General features: G+C 26.4%; 1 protein-coding gene across 1 annotated transcript in view; it reads right to left on the bottom strand.

The window, feature by feature from the left end:
• Positions 1-874: 874 nt before the first annotated feature.
• LOC100206786 (gametogenetin-binding protein 2) overlaps positions 875-24,628 on the bottom strand; it is a 29,206-nt gene continuing 5,452 nt past the window's right edge. The window contains exons 3-14 of the mRNA XM_065807711.1: positions 24,401-24,510; positions 16,123-16,199; positions 15,939-16,005; positions 15,744-15,842; positions 15,589-15,637; positions 13,176-13,237; positions 11,942-12,022; positions 7,145-7,313; positions 3,883-4,011; positions 2,144-3,037; positions 1,876-2,061; positions 875-1,426 (exon numbers count right to left, since the gene is read on the bottom strand). Coding sequence (XP_065663783.1) covers positions 1,253-1,426; positions 1,876-2,061; positions 2,144-3,037; positions 3,883-4,011; positions 7,145-7,313; positions 11,942-12,022; positions 13,176-13,237; positions 15,589-15,637; positions 15,744-15,842; positions 15,939-16,005; positions 16,123-16,199; positions 24,401-24,510 — 2,097 coding nt within the window. The 3' untranslated portion in view covers positions 875-1,252. The remainder of the gene's footprint in view (positions 1,427-1,875; positions 2,062-2,143; positions 3,038-3,882; positions 4,012-7,144; positions 7,314-11,941; positions 12,023-13,175; positions 13,238-15,588; positions 15,638-15,743; positions 15,843-15,938; positions 16,006-16,122; positions 16,200-24,400; positions 24,511-24,628) is intronic.

Genomic DNA, 24,628 nt, shown 5'->3' with positions numbered 1-24,628 from the left:
TTTTATCTAAATTTCATTAAATTTCACTTCTAATACGTATTTTGCCTCGGATTTTTCTATTTAAAGTTTTTTTATACGCTTAGAATAAAAAAATAGCTTATAAAATAGTGATTTATAGGGCCATTTTTAGATTTTTATGTTGTTCAATTTTAGGGTATTTTTTTGTTTTCGAAGCGTTAAACACGAATTAATATTGCATAAAAAATAATCTAAAAATCTCCGAAGACAACTCGGTGTAGTTAAGGCACTTTATTAAATATTATAGCGTCTGCATGATATTTTGTTGACAACGACATATTTCCGTTAAAATGTCAGGTCTGTGATTATAAAAAGACGAAAAATATTAAAATGATTAATTTTGGGTGAATTATAAAATATAAATGTTTGTTGCGAAAAAACCCAGACCGAAGTAGTAAAAAGGTTTTGAAAATTATATAAAAAAAGAAAAGTTTTTTTAAATATTAAAAAAACTGATGTAAAAAAAAAATTATACCATTTAAAGCTTTTGTTTGGACATAATACGATGATAAAATTATGCTAATTCAAAACAAGAGTATTCGAATAATTTGTAAATCGCCTTTACAACACCGAGAACGAAATTAATAGTTAAATTATTATCAGGAACAGTAACAAATTGCGAAAACACTAAAGATATTTTGCGTATTCGCGATATAGGTTCTAGCAGTTTAAATATTAAATTTTATACTTATTGCCAGTTATTTTAGCTATACTTAATGGAAACTGAAAAAATATACAGCATTCGCAGTACTCTACTGTTTTTATATTAGCGAAATAAATAATAGTCGGGTTTTTAGCTTACTGTGGTCTGCACTGATAGCAGCAACATTATTACGCAAGATTAAAGAGACTAGAATAGTTATAAAAGTGAAATGGATTCCACTAAAATTTGATTCTATACACAAATTGACATTCTATCTAATCATTTAATTCATTGCAATGTAAATTTAAAAAATCTGTTATGCTAAGCACGAATAACTTTTAGACGCGAAACTACGTTTAATTTGAATTTATTCACTATCAGTTTCGAAAACTAAAAAAAAGAAAAGAAAAAATTGATCGGATTTAATTTAAATAAACTAAATAAAATTCACGAGAGAAAATAAAGTAAAATTAAATATGAAGTATGAATATTTTCGCAACAGTTAAAGAATTATTTATCCGCATGCGTCGACGTTAAGTATAAAAAAAACATATACAAGGCAACCCATTAAAAAAATATTTAGGAATTATTTCAAATAAGGTGCTGAACGCCATTAATAGACACGGGAATCGTGCGCATAGATTTTACTGAGAGTTTATGAAATTGATCACGCAAATGATCGCGTAGCTCCTGTCTACGCGTTTGCACTTCTGATCGGTTTGCAGCAAAATCTTGAATATCTTTTTCGGAAATCCCAGTAGAGTCCTAAAATAAAATAATTTTTATCAATATTATTAGCATACATTATCAGAAAGCATATATTGTCAAAAAGCATATATTATCACAAATATATACAAATATAGCATTATTATCACAGAGTATATATTATTAGCAAAAACTAGAGCCAAAGTTTAAAAAAAATTGTAACCTAGGTTTAGGGAGTAAACAGAAAATGTTTTAACTTATTGCAAAGAGAGGTTTATCAGCGACTTCTACATTTGAAGAAATGTAGAAATCATCAAACTTACATCATGCAAAATATGTAAGCTTCTATTCATATCTAAGTCCTACTTTAATTTAAATTCAAAAGACTTTCAATTAAAATCAAATTAAGAAAAACTAAACTACAGACTATATCAGTTACAACCTTCAAAATTATAAATTATGATAAAAAAAGTTATAAGAATAAAAATCAAAGGTTCACCCCATCTTACCTCTGAGTTCCACCCCATCATTTTTAAAAGACGAAGCTCTCCCTCATCGTCAACAGTTGAATCTTGAAACAAATCAGGACTACGTAATGATGAAAATCCATCATTTTTTATTGAAGTATGGTAATCATTTCCATTGATGTAATGGTTTTTACAATAAATATTAGAATGATCAGAGAGACACAGGTCCTATGATAAAAAGAATTTTTATGCTCAAACAGTAAGAAAAAATGCAAAAAAATCATGTTATGAAAACTTCTAAAAAAAATACCTTTAATCCCTTTCGCTTCCCTCTTCCACGTCCATTAACCACTGAATTATTAAACGAAAAACATTTATCATAAACATTGCCATTATAAGAGTCTGCTGTGTGACGACTTGTATTATCGCACCTATTAAATCGTGGGCCAATATTAGGACTGCTTCCTTTGCAACTATATCCATTACGTTTACTGTATAATAAATGTTCATTTCCTTTATAGTTTTGAGTACGAGTATATCCGTTACGCTTTGCTGGCAAATTTTCATTATCACACCTGCATGCTGTACTCAATTTATTTTCATTATCACACCTGCATGGTGTACTCAATTTATTTTCAAATTGGTCACGGTCAGTACAAGTGGAATGATTGCAATTAGAAAAAAAATAATTTGATTTATCAGATGTATTATCTTCGCTAGGATTACATTTATGCAATTTAGAAACTTCAATAAAACCTAATTTTTCTTTTGTCGGACTGCATGGAGTTAAATTATGTGTATTAGATTTAGAAAAGTTTGTACAGTCAGTTAGATTTGAAACATGACAGGGTGAGCATGAAAACTTTTTTTCTAGCAAGTTTTCATCCTCCTCGTCAGTTTTACGAGGACTAATTTGGGATCCGCAACTTGACTTTTCGCTTCCGTCTAATGATTCAGAGCCATCAACTCCATTACATATTTTTTCATCATTTTCACTCAATTCATCATCGTCTTGAGTTAACTGTTTTTCTTCCTCTTGCAACTCATGTATTTTGTCCTCATTGAGTTTAGCCTTATTTTCTTTTCTCTTTTTTTTCTTCATTCTTTTATTTTCCTTTCGTTGCTCCTTAGCTCGCTCAGCTTCGGATATTTCTTCTACAACAAGTTCTAACTGTGATACACCTTGCTTTTCTTCGACTGCTGTCTTAATAGAAAAATTATAGTTATGTAAAAAAAATGAAATCTTTTAAACTTCCTATAGATAATCAAAATTTCTTGTAAAACATGCATTAACAAACAACCATTAATCAGATATTAAATTAAAAAAAAGAAAAATAAATGAGACAAAAAAGAAAAGTAAATGAGAAAGCATACAATGACCTAAATCTTTATAATGTAATGTTGAGAAGAAATCCGGAAACACTATTTTCAAATTCAATTCAATTCTTTTTTTTTATTATTTAGATTTTTTTAGATTTTTTTTTTTAGATTTTTTAAAGAAAATAAGTTATATAAGAAACTTTTTTATTAAAAATTTGTTTAAAAAAATATTTTGTACTGTTCAAAACAATTTGATTTATGATTTTCATGAGGGATTTTTTCAGTCAGAACTTAAGGCTAAAAGAAAAAATCATGTCAATGCCTAAATTTTTTAATACATTTAAAAGGTTTTTAATTCATTTCTAATTATTTTTAAATCATATAGATCATAACATTTTCTAAAGTATTTGATTAGTAAAATGAAATTTTTTAGGGAAAAAAAAAATACATTCAAAAGAAAACTCAATTAAAGCTGTTCAGCTTAAATCTTTGTTTTACCTACTTTTTTTTGTGTCTAAATTGCATAGATAATCATAATACATTTACTTTATATTATTTTATACTGCAACATAAATATAGACTAAATAATATTATGTAAACAAAAATCTATACTAAGGTATTTTAAAACCCAACAAAATTTTTAGAATATGTATATATAAAAAGCTATATTAAAGCTATATTGCTGAACTCAAAATTGTACACTGATAATAAATCAAAATGTAATGATACCTCAAAACTTTTGCGCAAAGCTTCCACACCCAAGTAAAAAAGCATTTGCCATGTTTGCTCTTCAGCTCGCAGCTTCTGCCACAACCTATGCAATCTTTCCCATAAATGTATCCCAAGACAAGTCAAAACCTAATTTTTAAAGAAATCATGTTTTAAAATAAAAGTTGTTAATAGAATGAATTTAGTTTGTAATTTCTTATAAACAAGTTTATAAAAAATTATAACTTCTTATATAAAAAATTGGAAGAAATTTTCAAACTGACTTAGTTTTTATGTCTCTTCAAAAATATGAAAATAATTATTACACTACAAATAACAAAAGGGTGTTAGGAACTATATCTAAAAGAAAACTAGCTAAAACAGTGTTCAAGCCATATAGATAATATAGGTAAAATTATTTTTTGTGTGGCAAAAGACAAACACAAGAACTGCAGCAATGTTGAAAGTTAATCTCTTCAAAACACTAGTGACACAATAATATCCTTTAAAAGGTCACCTTTGCTGCTAAATTTGAAACTTATTTCTATTATTTATTACATCTTTTTCAGGAATTTTTCCTTCTTTTTATATGCGCATTTTTCATTGTTACAATTTTTTTTTTACAAAGACTTCCAGTTTTTCAAGATGGTATTCCCTGATTTTTCCTTGATCCACTACCTGTTTTCCTTGAATTAATTTAAATCAATTTAACCCTAACTCAACTTCAGGAAAAATAGACTTTTTAATAATTTATTTTTATTTTATTTTAGAAAAATGCTCTTTAACTAGAAAAATAAAAACATTAATACAATGCACATTCAAAGTACCAAAATAAATAATCTGCCAAATAAAATTTTATATTATGTATACAATATACAACTAGCATAAGCTTGATGTAAGAGCCATTTTTCCTGATTTCTCTCTGATTTTTTTGAAATTCAATCGAATTTCCCTGATTATTCCCTGATTTTTTTTGCATATATTTGAATTCCCCAAACTCTTCCTGTTTTACCTGATCTGGCAGACACCCGTCTTCAGTTTTTATCTATTAGATTATTAGTGTTTATCTCAAGCTATGCTCATTGTTCAAATTTTAGATTCTATTTTGCTAGAACTAAAGGACCAAAATCCTTGTGATAAAAACTTAAGCACCAAACTCCAAACTAATAAAACATTTAAAATTTCAAATACAAGTATATAATAATTGTTAAAAATTAAAATGAAATGAGTCGCAGAGTGCAAAATTTCATTATGAGAAATTGTGAAAATTTTAAATAACTTTTTTGATTATTCTGTAAAGATTGTATAATTTTTTTTTTTTCAACAGCTGCACCTCAAATTTATTCCTGAAATAACTGTTTTAAAAAAAATCATTAAAAAGGGACTGTTAAATCCAGACACATGTTGTGTTCAGATATAAGAAAATGGTTAAAAAAATAAGTAAAAGTAAAAAAAAATTGTTTTTTATATTAAAGGTTGCTGTAACTATTTTAATCAGATATCAAAGTCTTTATAATAGCCCAATCACATAACAAAGAAATGATAAGCCTTTTTCTGGTGCGTACAACTATATGCTTTTAGTATACAATACCATTTTTATTTGTTCAAATAATCCTACATTCTCTTGCACAAAGTTTTACTCTCACAACTTTATAAAACAATATTTTAAAAGAACCATTTTATTGAAGCAAATTTATAAAGTACACCACTTGATAACCTTTTTGTACTTACCAAAAACATACAGTAGGCGAATTATCTAAAATATCTTTAGTGACCAGAAAAGAAAACTCAGAAAGAAATTATGATAAAGGAGACTATATGTAGTAGACTGAGGTGCAGAATTCAAAATTCCTTTCCATTCAATGTTCCTGGAAGTACTACAATCAACTAATTTCTCCATGCAGTTGCCTTGTTCATTAAGGTTATTGTTTCAGAGTAAAAGGGTTGAGATAGGGGTACAACAATAATTAGGTGGTAAAAAATATACAAGCAGCCTTCCTTACTATAATGGCCTATCTGAGCTTTGTGAAAATAAATACATTAAAAAAAAATCTATAATATATCATTACATTGTTATTCTATAACTTCAATAAGACAAAACATGTACTATAAATTTTGCTACATAAAATTAATGAATTTTATTAGTTATTTTATGAGGGTAAATAATGTAAGCAAAGTATTTTAATCAGGGATAAAAAAATACTTCACTTAGTAACTTTAAATACTACCCAGACTCTGATATCCATTTAAAAATAGAAAAAGGGATGTTTAGCAAAACTAACAGGGTTTGTATTTCTTTGTAAACAATTTGTAAACTTTAATCAACATTTTATTTTTTCAAATTTATAAATGTTCCCAGTATTCACATAAATTCACAGATGATCATTACAATGGAGTTTGTACCCCTCTCATAAACTGAAACATGTACCTTTAAAAGTTGGTATTTTTGAGGGTTATATCCCTCTTAAACATGTACCTTTAAAAGGCCTCTTCATGTAGAAATAGTTGATCACTAACACAATAAAAAAAAAGCAGGTTTCACACAGAAACAGGTTGAGCACTAAAACAAAACTACCAAGAAAATTGATTCAAAAACTTTATACAACACCAACACAACTATATTGTAATTATTGATATTTTTGATACTGCTGAAAAGAGAAAAAAAAGCAACAATTTTTTATTTTTTCAAGACAGTCAAATAAAAATTTGTATTTTAATAGTTCAACTGAAAATCACAACGCAAAATATTTTCAGCATGAGTTACCTTAAGATAGAGACACAGCGCTCACCTCATATGTGTAAGGTCAAGGGTTTAAACCATCTAAATTCCTAGCAGTATGACATTTAAATTTTAAGTCAGCAACAACAATAAACAGAAAGTTTTACACACTTGAATAGTGAGAGGGTTTTGGCCTAAAGAAAAAAATGTTTTTGAAAATACTTTTTTACTCAAAATCAAACACTTTATAAATTTTGTTAATTTTTTGTAAACTTTTCCATGTTTCCCTATTTTTAGCACTACAATTGTTAGAACCTTTTACTATTGTTTATTTTTATTGGCATATTTAAACTAATGTTTTTTTTTAAAAAACAACCCTTAGCTCATTCTTACCTTTGAAAATTTTTAAATTTTTTCTTGAAAAGAAATTTCACTTTAGAGTATTTAATGCTAATAAATTTTTAACCAAGTAACAACTTTTTGTTTTTTGTCCTAAAAATATTGTATATACTAATTTATTGATCACATGACTTCATTAAAAATAATTAAAAAAAAATGTTGTACCTCCTCTTGAGCTATATCAATTGTTCTAGCATGTCGTTCCCTTCTGCCACCAGCTAATTCTGGCTCAGCTCTTCCTATTAAATGCGCTATAAAATCTGTATCGCATACTACATGAATATGTCTCTCTTTAGGGCAACTTTTTAATCCTTCATATAATGCAGCACAATAGCTAGAAATATTAAAAACCTTTGTGTAAATAATAGATTAACAACTCATATAATATATATGTTTTTATTAGAGTAATAAACTAAGAAAAAAAACACTGATTATAAACACTGAAGTTACATCTACTTTATATATAAAAGTTGATTTTGTTTACTTATTAAAGTTGGTTACTATTAACTTTCCAGAGATTTATAACTCAATTAAATTAAAAACTTCTCATTAAAAAATATAGCATAAGATTTATTATATAATTATGCATAAATAGAGCACGAGTATTCAATATAAAGATTCTTAGATAAATGTGAAAAGTTACTTGCAAAAAAGGTTGAAATGAATCATCTTGTATTACCATGGTATTATAATATTAGGAAATATATTTGAGTGCTCATTAATAGAAAAAAAAAATTAAATTATAAAACATAAAACATTAAAATTGAACTAAATTGTTTTTAATTGGTAAAGTAAAAAAAAATTGCGGTGCTTAATTATGAATTGCGGTGCTTAATTATGAATTGCTGTGCTTAACTATGAACCTTGACTTAATAACAAAATCAAAAACTTAATTAAAGCAAAAAATTCAAAATGACAATATTGCTAGTGATAAAAAAATCAAAACGCTTCACATAAAAACTTATGAAAGCTTACATTCAAAAAAATTAAAAGATGGAATTTGAAAAATAATAGCATTAAAATGCAAAAATAACCCAAATTTATTCTACCCTTATTCAAATAGCAAATTACTGCATGAAAATAAAATAACATCAGATCAAAAAGAATCAAAGTCAAAGATAAGGTAATAAATTCTGTTAACCATTTGTTGAAGATAAAGTTTAAACAATTATAGCTTGAATAAAAACAATGAAAAAAGTACAAAGGTTGAAAGCATTAAAAAATTGTAAATCACTCTTTGTTATTTATGACATCTACTTAAAATTCTGCTTAAATTCTTCTGCTTTATATATATCAAAACTAGGTGAAAATCTTAAAAACATGGTCTATATAAAAATGAAAAGAAAAGAGGTTTTCTAATATTAAGATACATAATCCACAAGGGATATGAAACAATGGGATTAGCCCATTACACATCAACCTAAATCATGTAAAGATTTAAAATCATGAAATTTGATTTAAAGACTGTTGCAATTCAACTTTTCTACTAAACTACAAATATTTACAATTTTTTAAAACAAACCAAAAAAAAAAAAAAACTATATTTATATCAAATCAATATATCATTTTACATTTAGTTTTCTACCAGTCTGGTTAGTTGTTACTATATTCAAACTAGCTAAAGCTTTGAAAAATAGATTAAAAATTGCGTTTTAAAAAATCAACATATTTTTAAGCATTAATTAAAACATTAAACCAAAACATTTTCAAAACATTTAATTTAAACATCAAATCTTTAAATTAAATATACTACAAAATTATTTGTAAAAACTGAGATTTTTTAATGTATTTTATAATTTACTGTTCATGTTGTTGAAAATGTCAAATGATCATGCTATGGTTTATGTGACCCAATTTTTTTCCAAAAGAACATTTTTTTAAGCATAAAATATGATTTTTTATAATGAAGTAAACCCTTCAAAGTGTAAATAAACATGGTCTATTTTAAAATTAATGGCTTAGTTTGTTTATACTATGCACTCAAAATGCAAGACTTTTATCTCAGCTCAGTTTCAAATACTTTTATCTCAGTAAGGTATAGTGACCAGTTAAGTTAATAATATATTACTTTTTTTTAATAATAAATATTTCTATTTGCTGCTAAGTAAATTATTTTTATAAAGTTATGTACTTTTTAAAAATATAAAATTATATTGAAATATTGCATTATTATATTAATTACATTAAAGTATATTAATATACTTTTATGTAATTAATATAATAAAATAACATGCATATATTCTTCCATAGATTTTTTCTAAATTTAAGATTGACTTTTAAAAAATTCTCCAAAACATTTTTTGCATAAGAATAAACATTTAATATGTGGCTAGACGAGAAAAATAAAAAATAAAAACTCAAATCTATTTGATCACTCAAATAGTTAGAAATGATCAAACAGAAGTTAATACTGATTACCAGAAATTATAATTTGTATCCAGATTACAAAGAGGAAACTTAAATCAGCTGGAAGTCCAAACGGTATCTTTATTTCTAACACTGTTGCGCAAGTAACATTAAAAAATTATTAGAACATATGATCAGATGTATGGTGCAATTAAAAGAAGTGACCTTAATCACTTAATACTAATGAAATTAGTGCAGAGATAATATCTAGCAACAGTTTTGATGGGAGTTTCTGTTATTTAGCCTATTAACAAAAATTTAATACATATTTAATACTGCTGGCAGTGGTTCTGATTCCATTTTATTTGTGACAACTGTTATACCACTCAGTTTGAACTCTGAAAATGATACAATCAAATCATTGCAACAATAGCTTTCCTCAATCTGTGCTATTGGTAGACAAATAGATAATTTACAGACATTAACAATTTTTTTGTCTAATAATAAAAAAAAATCAAATGAACTTTTCATTTTTATGACATAAATTGATCATAATATTTTAAATACATTAACTGGAACAAAATCAAATCAGGTTTGTCCAATATGTGGAGTTAATCTCAATGATTTTATTAAAGTGCAGGAATTTAAAACCACAGAAACAATCAACATCAAATCTAATACTTTACAGTATAGCTTTAGTTCTATCTACTATCCACTATATCTACTTTGATTCAATTTTTTGAATGCATATATCATATAGATAAGATTTGTGCAAATGGCGAATTTGTGGTACTAATAAAAAAAAAGTTTTTTTAAAAAACTTACATCTTTATTTGGATAAACCGAAAGTAGGAGGTTATAACATTGACACATAGTTAAAGAAAAGTTGTACATAGGGCCTCCTTGTACTTAGGGCCACTTTATTTGAAAACTATAAACTTCTTAGTAATGCTTCTTTGTCAGGTGATTATTTATAAGAATATTTTTTAATCCTAACTTGATTCTCAGAGATCATTATTATGGCAAGTTATAATCGGAAAATGCTTTTTGATGGTCTAAAGTAAATTTTTGCTGCTGGTATCTTAGATTGATTTACAATTCTAAAGGAAATGCTTTTTTAAAAGTTTTTGTATATTATTTTGTTTGTTACTTAAGTACTAAATGCGATATTTAATAAGTTTCCTCTAAATCAGGATTCATTAATAGATAAAATTTTTCCTGAGGACACCATTTCTTGTACTAGGGCCATATAGTTTGATTGTACCTAGGGTCATAGTTCTTAAAGAATTTGCTTGATAACAATGTAGATTGTTGAATTTAGATTGGTGCAGAATTTTTTTCTTATCGTGGTTTTTTTAAGATTACCATTTTACGCGTAGACTTATTTGTCAATTTTGCTCAGAACTATTAGTCAATTTTGTTATTTATCTAAATGTTGCAATTAAGTAACACTAAATAAATTTGCTGAAAACAAAATAAGATAAAAAAAATTTCAATCAAATTTATGCATATCTTTGTTATGAATTTATTATGGAGTTAAGCCTAATTTTCAGAGAGCAACCTTAGGTACAATTTAAAAGCTAATTATACTAGGACCACTAATTTTTAAACCCTTCTACATGGCAGACCTTTACAGTTTAAATCAATATACTTATACTAATATAAAGTAATTAGTATAGAGTTGTAATCATATCAGTTTCACCGTTTCTAGACAAGTCTGGGGCTTGAATTTAGGCATTGAAAAATCCAGCCCTAGGTACACAAACTTCTCCTATATATCATATATAACAACTTATGATCTATAATTAATTATAAATAATAACTATGTACCAATATTATATTTCAATCATACAAAATTTAGCTATAACATATTTAGTACATAATTATAAATTATAAGAAATAAAAATAAGTTATTTTAGGTTTAAATTAAAGTTATTAATTTATGCCATAAAGTCAGGTTTTAGAAACCATTGTGAAAATCATCAAATTTTTTATGCTTTTTAAATTAAAAATTTTAATTAAAAAAAAAATAAAAAATGTGTTTTTAGATCTTAAACATAAAAGAGCTTTTTATAATTTATTAGATTTGAGGTTTTTATGTCTATATTGCAAACACAAAGAACTATAATAACCAACAAATTCTTCTGAAAACTAATGTATTTAAGAGATTTGAGCATAGATAGAATCTTTTTAAGACTTTTTTTTTTGCAATATGTTGACTAGCTAAAATATTGGAGCTAAAATATAAAAAACTGTCATTCAAATAGGTAAAAACAGCTATATATGTGCATGCCATTTTCATGTTAAAGATATTTTTTGTTTAAAATTTTAAAAAGATCCCTCTGAATTGTTTCTTTTAATCCACACAAACTAATCAAAACTATACAAAAAAATTATAAAAAACTAAGTTTATCTTTATAAAAACAAATTATAAATTCATTTGTAATCCAGTTGGATATAATTTTTCTTTTTACAATTTGAAGAATTGTTACATAAAATGCTGTATTATAAAATTAAAAACATTTATAAATAAATATAAGATAATGTTAAATAAAATAAAAAAATTATTATTATTATTATAAAATAAACTTTTATAAAACTGAAAACAAAATTTACCCTTTTTCTGAATCTCCATCTATGTCCCCAGATAATATACTATATGCCTTTAAAACCTTTGATTTGCATTCTGAACAGAATCTAATAAAAACAGTCAAACTGAATAATTTTTATTGAATGCCCCATTAAGTAACAGTATAAACTTCTCTAAAAAAAAAAAAGTCAAATAAAATAACAAGGGTGTAACAAAACAAAGTTGTTATTAGAAACAAATATAAATATCAACCTGGGTAAATAATAAAAAGCAAATATCATAAAAATATCACTGTGTAACAGAAAATCCATTACATCTTAAAGAGTAAAACCTGGGATTTTTTGCTGATAAAGAATTCTTTTCATTAGCATGATTCTACAGAAACTAATTTCAATTCCTAAGAGTAAAAAAAAACCCCTAATACATTCAAAAGCAAAACTTGAGTTCAAACATCAGCAGGATAAGTCCTTTGAGAGTTATCTTATTATTCCTATAGCTTATACATTAATGAAAATCTAATAGTCAAAGTACAAACAATAAAATTGGTTACAAGACTACTTGCGGTATTTGTACCAGTACATAAAAAATTGTAACACTGAAAAAATTTCAACAAAAAACTTTTAATGACATAGTTGATCTAATAGGCTTATGCAATGTCTCCTCACCACCACACAGAAAGTTTTAAACTGACTATATTATTTAACAACGCATAAATTTTAATTAGCATTTATTAGTAAAATCATTATGTTTATTAGTAACACTATAATTTCAAAGAGGCTTGAAATATAAAATATAAATTTAATAAAATCAATTGATGGTTGAGTAAATAAACTATTAAAAAGATTTAACTAGAGTATAAAAAGTACACTTTATAAAACTATAAAACTATCATCAATATCTACTTTAAATATTATAACCCATTAACATTCAATATCATGTAAAAGTCAGGAAAATCTTTTAAAATTGCAATGGCTAAAGAATTAGTTCTAATATTTTGATCTGTATGGCAGATATAAAAAACATTTGTTGAGCAAGTATATATTATTTAATGAGTGTTCATATAAAAATTATGGTATCTAATTAAAATTGAGCAGACGATCTTCAATGCAAACATAAGAGTTTCTATTTCTTTTTATACAATTTCAAAGTTTATTTTGAATAATTTCTTAGTTCAAATATTGTTAAAATCATCTACTTTCAAAAACAATTTAGAAAGTACAAAACAGTTTAAATTCATTTGTTATCAAAATCTTTTTAAACCTGTGTTTACGAAGATAATTATCCAATGTATCCAGTAGAGAGTCGGCATCAATCAAAACAACCTAAACAAGAAAAATAATTACAAGAAAAGAAATCAAAACTATAATTTCTCTTTGGTTTTAGCTATGTATAAAGAGATTTTCATTTACAAAAACAAAAGTTGACTCTCAATATCTTGAATTCTCAATATCTTTTTTCTTTTTCAGTCTCTTGGACATTATAAACTTGTTTGGGCTGAAATTCTATTGATATCTCAAACTTTTTGATATTTTGAACAATAATTTTTTTCAACAACTTTTTCCACAAATGTTTTAATAACATAAAATTTTTCTCACGCAAAAATATGCTAAAAGAAGACTTACAAACAAATCTATAATAGTATGTTTATTTATGTTTTTGAGTTCATTGATAATTTTTAAAACAGAAAATGTCTTATTAACTTAGTTTGTTGCAAAAAAAAAAAAAGTACCAATTTGGTTATACTAAAAAAAAAAAAAAAAAAAAAATTTACAGAACCATTGGAAGAGTTGGAGTTTAAACCATCTAATTGTTGATTTTATAATCGGGAAGAAAGATTGCATCTATTTTATCAGACCTTTTTAGATATAAATGTGCATACAGGGCTCGAATTAAGCGTATCACAATCGCGAATCGCGACTACTTTTCGCACCTTTGCGATTAGTTTTTTCTTAAAATTTGTTTTTTCGCAATCTTTCTTTTTTTCGTGATTATTCTTTTTTTTATTTTAGAAGATTGATACTCTATTCGCAAATAGTTCTTTTACAGTATAAAACTGCAGTGACTTCTGTAACAATAACTTATTTTCTAAAGCGAAGCATAAATTAAAAGAAAGAAAAATAAAAGATTTAGAAAATCAATTAGCAAAAATGTTCAAATGCAGGAAAAAGACGGATTGTTTAAGGAAGGAAAAATTTATAAAAAACAAATGATTAACCTATTCGAATCAAGAGTACAAGCTAATTATTGGAAATATTACCATATGTATGGAAGGCCGTTTTCAATCTCTCCAAAAATCACCATTATTTATACACTTGGTAGCTTTACTTGACATTTATAACTGGCCGTTAAATGTGAATGATGGAACTTTTGGCGATAAAGCTATTGGTGATGTTGAACATTTTTTTGAATTTTTAATTGATGTAGGATGTGATTTGAATAATATACTTCATGAGTCGATCATTTAAAAGCATACATGTTTCCCATCATAAGTAACAATCAAAATGAGTATTATTTGAAAATTTGAGAAATTGTTTATTCCAAATCAAATTTGGTCAAAGAATGCCGAAATATTTATGATATTTTTGAACTATTTTTAATTTGTCATTTTACAAATGCGAAAGTAGAACCAATGTTTTCATGTATGAATCGCGTAAAAAATGACTGGAGAAGTTGTCTTAGACGAGATCTCTTAGAATCTCTACTTCGGATAAGTGAAGAAGGTCCTGAGATTGACAAATTTGAACCTGATACTGCTATGGACGAATGGTATAATGATAAAGTACGATTGTCAGCAAATTTTCATCATTAGATAAGAAAACTTACTTAATAAGAATTTAATTATCATTCTTGTTTGTGATTGTGCGGGTTTTCGTAAAAATGTTAAGTTTTAACATTTTATCACGATAATGTTTTCGTCATTTTTAATAGTTTTTTATAACTGTTTCAAATTTATAGATTGTTTTGTTAGAGTTTTAAATAATTTTTTTTACTGTTAAAAATTTATAGAAAATTAAATATTCTAGTTGTTTTAAACAGTTTAAAATATGTAAATAAAATAGTAAATGAAATAATTAATTAAAAGAAGATTATATCAAGTTCATTGATTTTACAAAAATACAGCTGTTAGATTTAATGCAATATAATAATAGTAATAATGTAAATTATAAATAAAGCTACTTTACAACCGCTGAACGTAAATGTTATGACAATTTATGCAAAAATGAGACATATTATATATGTTATTATAAATAAGTTAAAATAAATAATGCCCCCCCTCCGGCGGGAGTGGAGGAGGGGTTATGAGCAACAAAAAAATCGCGATTAGATTTTTTTACATTATTTCGAGCCCTGGCATACGCGTGCACCTGCAGTTAATTTTTTGAATGTGTGATTCAAGTTGACTTTTCTGTTCTTATTAATAGAAATAGCTTATTAATAGAAAAAGCATCAGTTTTAAAACCAGCTTGAGTAAAAGTATCTTTTTAAGAAATGATTTGAATGCCTCATAGAATCAAACAACACTCCCAACATTGCTTTTAAATTACAAACTCAAAAACATTTTCATAGCTGCTGAGTTTCAGTTTTTGCCCAGTCTTCAGAGACTTTTGCCCAGTCTTCAGAGACTTTTAGATATTGAGAATCACTTGTAAACTTACTAAAAAAAAATGCATACCTCATCCCGGCACTCTTGCGAAAGTAAATCCCAGACATCTATCCAGCTTCTTAAAAAAAATAAACTGTTTGGTTTTATATCTTACACATTAAAATAAAATAAACTATATGAACTAAATACTATACAAGAATTTAGTTTAAAAAAACAAACTTTACCCAGAAGCTCTAGTTTTATGTGTTTCCAATGAATGTAATATACAGCGCCTGTTTCGACGACTCTTTGGAATTGTATCAACAACATCATTTAAATGTGATCTAAAATAAAAGATCCATAATATATTGAGCAACAGTGTATTAATTAGGCAAGCATAAGAAAATTTTATTTTATATAAAATGATCAATGTAAATCACCCATGAATGTAGAATAATGCATAAATTAGTTTAGCATCAACAAGAAAACCTTCTGTCAATGTTAAAACTAAAAAAGAAAATAACAGCTAAAATATTTGCCTTGATTATTCACAATTTACAAAATAATATGAAAGTTACTAAAAAAACAAAACTAGTGATTTTTGGTAAAGAAGACCAAACTTACTTCCAGTTGCTGTAATCATAAGTGGTTCAATAGCAGGCTGTCTTGATTTCCAAAGCTGATTGTAGAGCCTTTCAACGCTAAAAACAAAAGTTTAAAGAATGTGAAACAAACTAAATTTTTTTAAATTTTATTTTAGAACTAAAATTTTTTCATCCGGAAAATATTGCTGGACAATCGCTAACTTTATGTTTAAATAACTTATCAAATAAAAGCAGAAATCAAAAAGCAAGCTAAGTAATCACGAATTGGGACTGGCCAAAGCCATTTAGCGATCATGAGAGTATATAATTAAAAGCAATCGTGATTGGTAATTTTTATATTCCAAGGTAAAAGTTTTTATGAAAAAAAGGTTTTACCATGTTTTAAAACAATGTTAATACAAAATAACCTGGTCAGATGAATATTACTTTTGGTTGTTTGTCCTTCAGATCAGGCAAAAATTTTTTAAAAATCAAGGTGTACTTTTTGGACCATGAGTATTACTAAGTGCTTGTTTTTTAAGCTTGTTTATTTGTATATGAAGTTGATTAATAGTAACAAGGTTTTATACCTTTTTTTAATTTTGGCATATAAAAATAAGTATCTTGTATTTGTAATACCTGGATTAACATCAGTTTTATACAAATAATATTTAAAACATAATAGTTGTGAGAGTCTTATGAAAGAATTTTACAATATTTAATGCAGTAAATTTGTTGTTTTTTCTGCAAAAATTTTAGCAATTTGGTAAATTTGATTTAATTTGCCCCTAGGAAAAATACTAAAAAGTGTATTATACAATACGGTATTACTATTAACAAATTTATTACAGCTTTTGTTAGCTTGGTTTTTATAGCGCAGTAAAAGTTGCTTGGTAGCATAAGAAAAACCTTATATAGATGAATGGATTAAGTTAATGCAATTACGTAAAAATGTTCCTTAAAACAATGCTCCTTAAACACTTTTATTAACAATAATAATAAAATTCTACTTAAAGTAGAATTTTATTATTATTGTTAATAAAATTTAATGCATGTAATAAAAATCAAATTCTCACTCTCAATAAATTATTTAGGTCAATCATCAATGTGTGTGTGATTTCAATACAGTAAGCTTCTTGTTATTCCATTCAGTAAAATATCAACTTTATATACAGACAAAACTTGTGTACAAGCAAAATAAAGCTTTTTGAAGATTTTAATAAAATAGTTACAAAAAAGATTCTGGTAGACTATGTAAATAATTTTAGTAAGAAATATTCTCTTTTAACTGATAAATTACTGTGCACTAGGGTTATGAAATTTTTCGAATCTGTTGTGGCCATACTTCTATAACCCAAAAAATGTTGAGTAATTGATAAAAAAAAAACTGTTATATTGATTGTCGAGTTGCAAAAATACCTCCCCCCCCCTGTTAATAATATGACTACTTTTCATATATTACATGAGGACATGTAAAAATTATTTGCCACACATTTATAAACAGCCACAAAAATAAATAAAACAAAGTCTCTATCATATTTAGTATTTAAAAACTACATGTCACCTAAGTGAATCAATGAAAGTAATTACTTTCTGCAAGTTAGTTTAACACTTCGCAGGTCATTCTTTCCAATAAATTTCACATTTGCATTTTCCCATTTTTCTGAATTTTTAAAGAGATCTTCCATCAATTTAACACTTCGTTCAGCAATGATGTTTGTTCTGAACTTAAGTGTACAGCTGCTTTAAAGTATTTCATAAAGCACTTTAAAGCAGTTGTAAACTTAAGCCAATGCATTTAGCATATGGTCATACGATTTATCATCAAATAATAGTTTGTTGAACCAAAGCTTTTTCCACAGATTTCCAATAAAAGTTGCTGCACTTTCAAGTTCACACCTCCATGTTGGTATAAGAAAATAAGCAATAAGCTTATACCACTTAACTTGGAAGCTTAAAGAAGCTTAAGCCACTTAATTTTTGGTATCTTTTTTGATTTTTGAAGTAACAAAAAGCTTCACATAACTCATAAAGGAATTTGAAGTCATCTCACTATCCTAGGTTTATGTAATAATTATCCTCAGCTTCATATGTATAATTTTTTACCTTTAACCGAAGATTTTTATAATTTTCGGTTAAATCCTTTTTCAAATTTATAATCAAAAACAGGAGTTATTGGTTTATAATTTACAAAATGATCCAAAACATGTTTTAAAATGAGATCCAGTTTATATGCTGACATACTAAATATTGTGGTTTAGTAAAGCCTCTGGTTTCCATTTCATTTTGTATTTTTACAACTGTATCATTTAATTTTCCTGTGCTTACTGCTGTTGTGTCAAATATAATCACTGTAATACATTTCCATGCATCAAAATCATTTAGCAATTTTTTTAAAGCTTCAAAAAGATCATGGGATTTTCCACTTTCACATTTAACAATTCCTAAATTGATTTTATTATTCTAATTTTAAGTATCACAACTTGGTACTCAGTCTTGTTAATTTTCTTTCCATAAAAATGTAGGCAGAAATCTTCTTTTACTATTTTAGTAATAATTTTCTTCTTTCTTTCCCCTTGCCTTACAGTTGATCTCCATATTCCTGTCTGACTTGGAGTTTCCATTTCAATACCTTTTTCATATAACTTTTTACAGATTCTAGCTGATTTATTTATATTTAAGATTCGGTTATCACAAGATTAGATATTAACTTGGTTCTATTGTATACATTCTTGATTTTTTAGTTTGTAATTGTCTTGTGAATCTAAATCTGAAACACTTTCTTCTGATGCAGTTGAACTGCTAACTGGAAAATTATTTACTTTGCTTATTGAAGTTGTATCTTTTGCATTACAAACTCTGACTTGAAGGATGTAATGATACTTGTGTGTTAGTACTGTGACCAACTTCTCCTGAACTTAATAATTATATGTTATAGAACTTTTTATCTTCTAGACTAAGCTACATGCCATTAATATTAGTGATATCAAAAAGATCTCCAAAAACAGAGCATTCTTGATTTTCGCCAGGCTTTTTAAGATACTTGTCATGTTTTTCTATAACCTTTTCAATTTTTCTTCCAACTGATTTTTTAGAAATACTTATAAAGTTGAGCTTGTTCCGTAATTTACATATTTCGTTCAGCAACTAACTTTACTCTTTCTTTTCTGTTTTTTTTTTGATTGATGCCAGGTAGTTGAAACGTCCAATAAATAATTTTTTTTAGCATTTTATTAAATGAATCTAATGATCTAATATTTTCAATAAAAGGTAAACCAACTCTTGATGTTATACGTTTTTTAAATGAAACTAAATTTTTTGTCCATACTCTTGAATATTTGTCAACAACAGTTTTGCTATATTTATTTGACATATTAGAAAAATCTAAAATACATGGATAATGTACGTTGGTAATACTCTGTTTTAATATTATTTTTATAAAAATTCTTTTCTTTAAAAAATTACTATATTAAATATAAAATTAATTAAAAAGACATTGAAATGCAAAAAATGCATAATAATGGTTAAGACATAAGACACACAAGTACTAACTATTTTCTACATTTGTTTAATATTTCAGTTCAGAGTAAGATATTACATAAGCACATAAAATAGTTTTTCTTAGGTATGTTTTATGTTTTATATCTTATTTAAAATCAAATACTTCAACAATAGTCATAAAAATAACAATAATTTTAATAACATAACTTAATTGTGTGTGGACGGAGGAGATTTTAAAACTATATTCGATATTAGTATGAAATTTTAATATTAACTATCAATTTTTCAGGGTTTTTAAACTATGGCCAATTAAAACTGTGACAAAAGTTAAAAAAATCATAACTCTACTGTGCACCTTGCCAGACAAACGACTGTTACTTTTTCATAATTTCAATATTTTTCTTTGAAAACTGGTCATCCAAGTTAGCAACAACAACTTTATTTAAAACTTATATAGTAAATAGTAGATTGAAGATATAATTAAAGTATTTCAAAAGAAAACTTTTTAAACAATAGATTTACTAAATTTGAACAGAGTCGTAAAAATTAAATTCATGCAGCTTTTGTAAATTTTAAAACAATACTCACTTTAGGTTATTGTAGCAAAAGCTCTATCTCTTCGACAATAATGATTGTAAGAAAGAAATATTGAAAAACTGGGAAGTTACAAAACAAAAATTTTAATATGTTATTATCAGTACTTTCATAGCAAAAAATAATTTTGATTATTATTAATAACAATTTCTTTGATTTAGAAAGTATGTTTTAACATTTCTGGATTAACATAACAGGCATAGAGTGTAATACAGTTAATTTTTTTTTAATACGAACATTATATGTAATAATTTTACAACTTATTTAAGACAGAGGAATAATTTCATCTTAAATTAACTCATTTTATTGCATTGAAATGTATGACATACAGCGGAGAAAATAGAATTAGCCTCACCTTTATTTTTCATTCTAATTTAACAAAAATGGTAATGAATTATTAAATCTACTCTATTTCTTATTATCTTCTACTACAATTAAAAAGTTTATAAATTGGTATGTTTAATTAATTACAATTGGAAAAAAATTAAAAGTATTCAATTTGTGGAGAAAATAGAATTAGCCTCATTTACGTTATATACAAGACAACACAAAAAATATTTTGTTTTACGCATATTTAATATTTAGTATTGCTTCCTGAATTTTTAATGACTTCAAATATGCGACTTGACATACTAGTCACAAGATTATGGGATAGTTTCTATAGATATTTTATTCCAAGCTTCTCTGATACAAGTTTTCACCTCCAATGTGGATTCATATTGCTTACCATTTTCATAAACCTTTCTAGAAAGTATTCCCAATAGATTTTCAATTGGGTTAAGACCTGGACTGCATGCGGGCCATTCCATTATGTGAATATTTTTTTCTCTAAACCAAGCTTTTGTAAGCTTAGAGTAATGGATAGCAGCATTGTCTTGTTAAAAAGTGAAACTTTCACCCATTAAATATTCACCATGTTCAAGCAAACTAATTTCCAATAAGTCGATGTAGTCCTGTGAATTCATTTTTGTTAAAATCAGTGGTTGTTTTTAAGCAAAGGAAAAAGCCCCCTTAAACCAGAACAGTTCCACCACTAAAGTTACGACTCATTCGAGTTTCTTTTTTTTTCGAAGATCATGCCACTAATATTGATAGCCATCAGGACCATCTAGATTGAACATTTTTCATCACTAAAGAAAACTTGATGCCATTCTTCCTGCGAAGACATGTGCTCTTTTATAAATTGTAATCTAACTTCTTTATGACAAACAGTAAGTTTTGGTCTTGGTTTACGCTTTTTCAAACTGTGTTTGGATCTTCATGTAAAATTTGTCTCACACGTTGAACAGGTACAGGTAATTGTAAATCAACACGAATTTGAGATGTAGTCATGTGCTGAGCAGCAGCACGACGTACAATAACTTGTTTAGTACGATTATCAATTTTACGTTTGCCACCGTTTTCCTTATATGCTCCTTAATTAACGCTAATCTTTAAGTAACTATTAACCACTTTTGATCTTTTAATTTTCTTTGCAATTTCCCAATTAGATAAGTCTTTATCTTTACATGCTTTGATTACTGCTAATACTTCATTCGTTAAACGCTTACCATGTCCCATTTCAAATTCAGGTATCAAAAATCAAATGTTAAAAACTTTATGAACCATGATTTCACAGTCTTTGTTTAACATACAAATAATAATAAAAAAGCAAAAAATGCGTATCACCAGATTAAAATATATAAGTAAACTGAAAATAATTATTGATGAGGCTAATTCTATTTGCTACCGCAAATACTAAGTATTATACATTTTATGGTTTAATCAAATGTGCCGCAATTAAATTATGCTATATTATAATCTAAAAAGTTGTTGTTTATAACAATAATTATATTTTCAAGTTTATCTTTGTTGAGCCTGTTACATTCTATACGTAGTAGTTTAGATTGTCTTTGTTGAGCAGGAGTTTCATATGGATTGATGTAGATTCCATTTCAAGCATTGTTGAGTCTAAGTTTATGGGCAACTTTGAGAATTGTATTTCTATCATCTACGTTATTAAAAACTACTTGTAATGGACCTGTTTGTGTTGAGGTGTTTTTGCCACCTCTAAAGCGCCTAATAGTAACATGCTTACATTCAACATTTATTTCGTTTAAAAGTGATGTAACTAGTGTTTTATCATGTTCAATACGGTCAGCAGCGACTAGAGAAAAAGATGTCTCGGTACCAAAAAAAATATATTTTTTTTGTTTTTTTCTCTTTCCTGAACTTCACGTGCATTTGCATTCAGCAATTCTAGTTGAGCGTTTGACCTTGTTATTTTACCTCTTCCAGAAACTACTGAGGCCCAGCTGGAGTTTGTTAGATTGCTGCTGTTAGAGTAAGGTTTTAAAGTTTGTGATTCAGCAATGCTGACATTTGTGGCCCACTGTTTCTCAAGTGCTGTTACTATTGCAACTTGAATAAGTTTTTCTTTTTGAAGATACTCTATTTGTTCACGCAAATTAGAGTTTTCATCTCTAAGCATAGGAATTTCATTCTTACTTATTGCAAAAGCAACTGAATTCGCCTTGAGTTGTGTGGCTAACATTTTCAACTTCTGACTTTATGAAGTTTGTTATTTCTCATCTTGCAAGGAGGGCTACCACCCGTAATAACAGTGGATTACCTCCTGGTCGTGAAATATTTTATATATTAGTTATCCTTATTAACACAAATACTGTAAGAAGTTTAGATGTGTTTTTTTCCGTTTCCGGTTAGATGTGTTTTTTTCTGTTTCCAAAGCTTAATAGTAATCAATATATATATATATATATATATATATATATATATATATATATATATATATATATATATATAATATATATATATATATATATATATATATATATATATATATATATATATATAATTTCAAGAAAATAACAAAAGAACTTTTACAATTTTCATGTTAGGTAAGTTGACAAAAACATGATAAAGTTTTGTTTTTTCTAAAATTTAGTTTAAAAACTTAATTTTTTTAACAATATGCAAAAGAATATTAAATGTTACGCTTTCACATTTAAAGTTTTGAATAAGGATGTTTAGGTAAAACACATTTTAATTTTAAATTTGTTTCATGTTCAAGTTAAAATTACATGTGTTTACTAAAGTTCTGGCGCTTTTTCGTAAAGTTTTTGTTGCATACAAAATGAACAATTACTTTTTTACATTTGTATTGGGTTAATGTTTTTGTTTTAGTAAACAAATAATTTGTAAATGCAATTAAGGGGGTAGCCCATAAAGTACGCCACCCTATATTTGTCAATATTTAACCCCTTCCCTCTTGTCACAAACAATCACATATACCTGTACCTCCTCTCCTTCCTAAAAAAAACTGTGATAGCAGTTTTTACGACAAAAATATTTTAAAAGATTTAAATGTAAATACTTTGCAGCATTTTAAAAAATGAGTTCAATGCTTTTGCAATTAATTTGTAACCTAACTTTAAAAAATCTAACTCTTAATAATAGATATAAAAATCCACAATTATAATTGCTTGGTTAAATATTTTTTTAATTGGTATAGAACTCTCAACATTTTGTAAAAATTTCCAATACAATTCGCTTTACTGATTCATAGAAATCTGACCTAAAAGTTGAAACAATGTTTTACCTTGTTTTCTGCATAACATAAGTTAAGTGGCATTTTCAGTAATAATTTTGCCCTCTTATGACCAGACTCAAAACTTTTCCACTTATTTTATTCTTCAGACTAACAGCTTTCAGACAATAAAGCTAAAAATTTAATTTACAGTTTAAATAAGCAAATGTTTGATTAAGTCGCCACGCGTGTAACATAAGTTAAAAATGGAATTGCCCTTATATATATAACATATTTTTGGTAAAAATAAATTATTGCGAATGCTAGACTACTACTGTTGGATGCAATGTTGATTGAATTTAGATTTCTTGAAGTCTTTTTGTTTTGTTTTTACAAACAAAAAGAACTCACTAGAAATATTAGATAAGTTAAAGCTAATTGTGTCATTCATTTTACTTAAAAAATAAATGGCACAAAAATATCTTTGAAAATGAAAGGAGTTAGATACTATAACATGAAGTGACATATTTTTTATGATTGCAAGCTTGCGTACAAAAAATCATTAAAATCTGGTATAGTGTCAAGCATAAGTTGAACTGACCTGGAATGACTCAAAAATAAAATGCCAAAACCGATAGATTTTAAATTCAACAAATTTATAAAAGTTATTAAACATAATTATCATAAAATATCAAACCTTCTCCTACATCCAACACAAGGAACAGAGACGGCTAGCAATGCAATTAAATCTTTTTGACCAACCATTAACGCTTTGTTCATCTCTGATTGTGTTAAGCAACTGTGTCTCTAATGTAGAAATAATAATTAAGATATTAGAGAGAATATTTTCAATACTTCAACATCAATTATAAGACATTCTATATAAAAAATGACTGGTAATAAGTGACAAGTCTCAGATTTATCT

This window comes from Hydra vulgaris, chromosome 10 (genome assembly GCF_038396675.1).
Source record: "Hydra vulgaris chromosome 10, alternate assembly HydraT2T_AEP".
Lineage (NCBI taxonomy): Eukaryota > Metazoa > Cnidaria > Hydrozoa > Anthoathecata > Hydridae > Hydra > Hydra vulgaris.
This window is presented reverse-complemented; position numbering and strand designations above follow the sequence as displayed.